Here is a 6,765-nt window from a genome sequence, read left to right as displayed (position 1 = left end):
GTCGCTGAGCTCAGCAGCGACGCGATTACAGCCTCACCAGACACCGCCGCGAGGCGGTGAAGGGCTTCCCACTCGACACGAGTGAGATGAGGGAAAGCAGCATGTTCCAGGGTCGGCCCTGGAGTTTCAGACGTCATACCTTGGCTCATCGTGAACTTGGTCATGGGAAGGACTACAAAGTGCTACCAGGTGTAACGGGCCTGGGGTGTCCGTTACTTGCTTACACGTAGTGATGAGGAAGCGTACAAGTTCAGTGATACTGAAACCAAGTACTTAGTCTGAAGGAAAATCAACTCTGTTGTTATTTAGGTCCAGGGCAGCTTGCCCTGACCACTCAAATACACGTCAACTCCTTATTGGTTGATTATGGGTCTGGCTCCCCATATTTCAACCAATAAGGTGACGGCAGTTCAGCACACGCTACTCGTGTGCTGCTGCACCTACTTTTGTAATGCAAATCTACCTACTTATGTAATGGTGTGAACCACTACAAAGAACCTATAAAACTACCTATATGCAACTTGGGAGAGCCCATTACATAATGTGTGTGTGTTCAAAGATGGAACTAAGAATGCTATCGGCCGTCCATCACGGGGGCTCGGGTGCCGCAAAAACCTACAGAAGCAAGTGAGCTGTCAAACTGTGGTGGCTCCTGATTAACTGGCCATACATTTCTGGGGGCCTAATGAGGGCAAGCGGCATGATATCACGCCGCAAAAAGAGAGCAAGCTGCGAGGGTCTCTAGAAGCAAACGCAGATGCTTTTGATGGCTTCGTGCTGTAAGGAGATCCAGTGTTTGAAGTGTAACTCTAAATTGTCTCGATCTATATAAAATTTTTAGTGACTGAAGATGACCAAGCCTTCAGTGCAGCAATAAGCTCTGTCTGCAGACGTGACGAATAAGATTTTCAAAAAATAAAACTTAATGGGCGAGACTTCAAGAAAAAGCTAGTTGCGCCAAGGTCCTATTGACAAGCCATTTATGGCGAGTATGTTACTTACGGACTGTCACTGTTGTAATTATGGGACAAGTGGGATCAGCAAGTATTTTAATTTGACACCTACACCCTTAGCAACATATCTAAACCGAAGTAGCTTAACATTAATTGATTTGGTTGATCTATCTCCTGATGCTACTTGCTAGAATGCGCTCCGAATATCTCTGCAAGCTTAAGCGAGAAGGATCTTTTTTCTTCACGTTCACGTGCGCTCTCTCTAGATCTATGCTCGCTTGCATATCTCTTCTCCCCGTGCTCGATCTCTCTGCGCTCAAGCAGCAACGCCTTTAGTTCTTTTTATATTTTCACACCCCTTTACTTTGTTTTTGTTGGGGGGGGGGGGCTTCCTGCAGGCTCTCGAACAGCCGAATATGACGCGGCGTCGTCAGCGTCACGCTTGCTCTTGGCAGCTTCCATGCTGGCAGTTGCAGCGTCTGTTGTCGTCGATTTACACAATCAGCTCGTCGAGTTAGATACCCGAATTGGTTTAATCTCGTCAGCACCAGACGCAGCAAGGGTAACTGTATTCTGCTGCCACTTTTGCACTACCTGCTTATCAAAGCGATCTTGGGCATTCTTGTCGTTTAACTTGTTCCGCGTAAAACTGACCAGTTGAGCGGCTAGATCACCCCATGTTGCTAGTGACTTCCGTCTCTCTTTAAGAAATGGACGTTTACTACGGACTCGACGGAGCTTAGACTGTCATTTGTGAGGTCATAGCTGTAATTCCTGCCTCGATATTGCTACGCTCCTCACTACCGGCAAGTGTGTAGCACAACGTCCTTGAAGTGGTCTCGCTAATCCACTTTATGCTAGAGGCTAGGTTAAATCTTCAGGAATGATATTTCTATCTGGCACATACAACGCGAGAAGCGGATGCATTTAACTTCTTTGTAGCCGCTGTGCGCACTAACACTATCAGCTATTTTGAAGACGTTAATTGTATCATGGGGCAGAGGCTACATTGGTCGACAGAAGGTGATAAAATACACATCAAGCACACAAATACGGGCCGACGATTCCGACGTGATTGGGTGTGCAGCGATCTCTACGTGCACCAATGAAAGGTCACTATGACAGTCAGTTGTATAAGCCTTAAGAAATGATCACCTATGATCGGCAATCCGTGCGCTATTGTAAGTCGGTTATTAGATCGATTCGAGCTGACGTTTAATGATGTGCTGGTTGCATACTGCTATTCTACATTCTCGGTGGATAGAAGCAGCAAGTCGCACGAGGCTGCGCTATCGTCACGGGTCCAGGCGCTCAAGAATATATCGAGCTTAACTGGATATCAAAGTCCCGTGAGCCGTGCAGATCTTTTGGTAAAGACAATCATGGCACTTAGCATCAAGCCGAGCGAAACAACACTCGCAGCACAAAGTACAACTGATTTCGCGAGAAAGTGGCTGAGGTTCTTACGTTCGTGTTCAATGTTGCGTGTAATAGTTGGTGGTCACTTTACTAAGCCAACCTCAGCAGTAAAATGCGAGTGGTTTTGTGACGAGCTCAGCATTCATCATGTGGAAGTATTAGCTGCTCATAAAAAAGCGACAAACGTGTGTGCACGACTACTTCGTCACAATGGTCATTATTAAGGACACTTAAGCTGACACGGTTAGCTATCGGAAAGATAAGCCAGGTGTTTATGATCAAGTATTTGACTTACCATTGAAAACAGTGTCGCGACATCAACAAGAGGGTTCGACATTGGGTGGGTGTGCGGTGTTTTGATGACGACATGAGAGCAAGCACGGAGGTACCGAGAGATCGTCAAGGTGGGCATTTCCTTTGTATAGCAGACCGTTTGCCTTTTCGCTCTTAACTTGTACTTTATGGGTAGCAATATAGGCGTAAAGACAAAACATTGTAATAAAGTGTAAGGTAAAATGCCAGTTTAAGTCATTTGGATCAGTTTAAGGCGCACCAATAGCAGTCGTAGATGCATCTGATTGGTTATTTTTAGAGCGGCGCTCGCCTCCACGAATACCTGTCAGTTTTGATCTGGCTTCCAACCATGAAGTGTCGCACAACGTATAGCAGCAAGAAGAAGATGGAACTGGTGAGGTCAATTCGCGAGGGAGGCAACATTGAAGCTATTGGCGAGGAGAGCGGTGTTCCAGCTCGAAACTTGTTCCGGTGGGTTAGAGAGGATGTTAGTTGGCGTGAGAACGGGAATAATGGCCCGTACACCTTCAGCAAACGGCGCGGACCTGATCCCACTCTGCCCAAGAAAGCCGAAAAAAAGTATTCCAACGGCACACACTTACTGCAGCCATTGGATACTGCCGTGTTTTCTTCGTTCAAAAATACGCTCCAAGATCGTATTGATGCTATTATTCGAGCTAACGGGATTAATACCATCAGCAAGGAAAAGGCTCTTCAAATGGCCGCACTAGCGTGGACAAGTTGCAATTTCAACAGCAATATATCATCTGGATTTCAGAGCTGCGGCATTTTTCCGTTAAGTCTTGAAAAAAGGCACGTGAAGCTACTCAATTTCCAACACAACGGAGTTTCCGCTACCGTCAAAAAGACTTCTTGTCTGCGATACAAGGAGACAGTGCAGCACGATATCTTGCTTCTGCATGCTCGCCAACAAAAGCAGAGTAGGAAAAGAAAAACCAAGACAGTGGCTGGTAGATTGCTAACGCGTGAGATGCTTCAGCAACCTGACCAGCCCTCCCAACGAAACGCGCCGAAGCGAACAAGAAAATCGCATAGAGACAGTATTTCTACAAAAACGACAGCGAGTGGTATGCACCACCAGGACCAGGAGCTTCATCAAAAGCAATACCACGATCACAACCACGAGAACGAGCACAAACACGAAGAGGAACAAGGCATGAAGAGCGAATTGGTGCTAGTGCAGCAGCAGTCAGAAGTTGCTAGCAGTGATACGGTTCTGTTCGAGGTGAGCTTCTAAATACTCCGGATTTTAATACACCATCTATTTTGATCCAAGTCAAGGTTATAATTTTACGTGGGTTCTAATCGGAATTTACAGAAATTCAACAGTACGTACACGATCGTACATAAAGGTCTCTTGTCCATACTCAAGTCAAGTTTTAAATTGTCTTAAACGGGCACACGACGAAAAAAGATGGTAATTTCAAACCGCCACTGATGGCCGAATAGTACTCAATTAATGTGTTGCGCTTAACAATAAGAAAGACGAGATTCTGATAATTCCAGTCGTGGTTGTTTTATTCTCATCTTCAATGTCCGTTGAAAATTACGAGCTTTTAAAGTTGGTCATCTGTCACTGACTTAAACTGGCATTTTACCTTAGCTTCCTATTGTGCTCGCCTCCCGCTCATTTCGGCGAGCATGGTATCCTGGTGCCGCTCTCGCCCGACTCGCGATTTGATTCTAGGGCAAACGCATGACAAATCTCGGTTAATAAGAGCAACCGTACTACCATATCATATTACTATATTCTCGTAGTATACAAGTATAGGCTATTTGGCGCCTCGATAAATGCTACGATGGTTTTCAAAGCACCCACGCCCAACACGAAATACACTTTTAAAGCTGACATCGTTTTGCCGGAGGTCATAATTACTTCTAGAGAACTTACTTCGTACCGTGTGTGCAGTGGGGCTGCCGTAGCTTTAGCGTCAGAGGAAGACGTTCGACTCAAAGAGTCACTAATATTAAGTTCCTTATCCAAAGGACACTTAAAGCCCAAGACCAGGGCTCAAAGTTGTTACCTTAACTTTATGCTTCAAAACCAGAAGTGTTTTATTTACTATTATTGCGGCCAAGCCGCCTAGGGGTAAATGTATCTGTTTAATTATCTAGCATAGTTATACCTAATCAAATGCATAACGTGTGGCTTTCGGCCAACGTACTGAGAGACCTTGTTAACTCTCCACCTTATGTACTGAGAGTTTGTTAGCTTTCCGGGTACTTCGTACCCCTGTGTGCTCCACACCATGTAGCCCCGTTACAGTGTAACCTTGCTATTATCAGCTCGCATGCGCCTAGCATCTAGGAGCCAAAATGCGCAACCGGGACACAGACGGCTATAGCCGCTAGCTCACTCTCCACTGCGCAATGTTTAATCGAAATACGGTTCTGGTCTAATGTTCGTCGGGGCCAATCGCTGGTAGCACCTTCTGCAGGATATTCTGTAGGATTAAAGTTGTTCTGACTTTCAAAGCCAGAAAAACTTCATTCCGGGAATAATTGATTAGCCAATAAAATTCATGCATCGACTACGAAGGCTAGGTAGGACTAAATTTTGGAACTAGTTAGCGTCACCGAGTAGTATAGCATTTAAACGATCTGCTACTGTACAGAAAGTTTAATTTACAAGAATAAAATATCGTTGTCCTGAAAAAAAGTGAAATCCAGATTTCTGAAAATGACACCCCCTCTCCCCCTTTTTCACCCGTCCCGTAAAACTCCAGCGCCGCATATTTGAGATCGCGCGCCGGAACCCACAGCCACAATATATAGAGGAGGACTGCCGGCTTGGTAGGAGTACCCACGCAGTACTACACGAAGGTGTGTTACTAATCTCTACTGCTGCGTTATGATTTACAGTAGCATGAGCGACAGCGAGCCCGAGCATCAGGTCCCGTCTGGCAGTCTCTGGGTGAACCCGTCGATCGATGTAGAGTGGCATAGAGACTGGGATAAGTTTCGCGCCTACATCGATCAGTATCAGGGAGACACACGCCAGATATTCCGTCAGCGCACGTCAACACGGTGCAGAAGCGAAACCGAGAGATTGAAGGACGCTCGTAGGGACGGATCTCCAACACGAAACGGCAATTCCGACGACAGCTCCGGGGCCTCCGAGCGTCTGATCCCCGAAGATTTCAAAAACGTTTGGATTAAGCTTGTATACACGCACGGGTGGACACGAAAGAGCCGCGGGAAGGGAATTCGCAAGTCGTTTTTTGACATATCAACTGGATGTAAGGCGAACATCAAGGCAGCGGTTACCTGGTACGACGACGAAGACGTCAAGGCGTTCATGGTACGCGTTACTGGCTTTAGCCTAAGCCATAATCACAGCGTGCCGAAGGCTACATACGAGAACCACGCATCTAACCACCGTGTGCCAGACCCGAACGTACTTGCATTCGTGGATGAGCTTCAGGCGGCTGGCTCTAAGCCGATACGCATCATGCGGTATCTACGAAAAAGGACAGATGAGCAGTTGTTGCCGAAATGCGGAGCTATTATTAATCTTAGCTTATACTATCGGTAATGTTTAAAGGGAAGCATGTTACGCTACAGGATGTCCACAACATGGTTGCGAAGTTGAAGGAAAAGTGAGAAGGGGGAATCACGACGGAGGAGACTTGAAGCTGTCCTGTGAGAGCTTTGTAACACTCGTGGTTATCACGCGACGGTGTTTGTGGATGACAACAAAACTACTAGACCATAATGATGCAGACGCGCCAATTGCGCCGTTGACTCAAGGCATTTCCCGGAAGCTGGCACTTCCGAACGTTTAGCCGATTGTATTGCTTACTGAGTAGAAAGCAAAAGGTAAAGTGACTAGACTACTCTGTTTCCAAATCCTGTTATCGCTACAGCAAGCAGGACAGCCTCCTGGCACTGCCAGAGGCTCGAGCCTAGTGGTTGCAACTGCAACTGCAAGGACTGCCAGCTGGTAGTAAATGCAACTTGCATTCACTCCAAAGTGCAATGAGGGCAAGGCTTTCAACCTGAGCCCCACGCTACAGCTGGTCAATTCTGATGAGACCTCTACAATTCTCAGTTTGCTTTACGCAACCACAAGGCAACC

The 6,765-nt window shown here is 46.5% G+C and overlaps 1 protein-coding gene across 1 annotated transcript; it reads left to right on the top strand.

The window, feature by feature from the left end:
• Nucleotides 1–2,110: 2,110 nt before the first annotated feature.
• Nucleotides 2,111–4,368, top strand: PITG_11544 (uncharacterized protein; the record flags this gene model as incomplete). Its single annotated transcript, XM_002901054.1, has 5 exons — nucleotides 2,111–2,134; nucleotides 2,680–2,757; nucleotides 2,965–3,137; nucleotides 3,366–3,912; nucleotides 4,291–4,368. 5 exons carry the CDS (start codon nucleotides 2,111–2,113, stop codon nucleotides 4,366–4,368), a joined length of 900 nt encoding a protein of 299 aa, XP_002901100.1.
• Between the last annotated feature and the right edge of the window lie 2,397 nt (nucleotides 4,369–6,765).

This window comes from Phytophthora infestans, genomic scaffold (assembly GCF_000142945.1).
Source record: "Phytophthora infestans T30-4 supercont1.22 genomic scaffold, whole genome shotgun sequence".
In the NCBI taxonomy this organism is placed as follows: domain Eukaryota; phylum Oomycota; class Peronosporomycetes; order Peronosporales; family Peronosporaceae; genus Phytophthora; species Phytophthora infestans.
The sequence above is the reverse complement of the archived record's forward strand: the minus strand, read 5'-3'. Positions and strand labels throughout refer to the sequence as shown.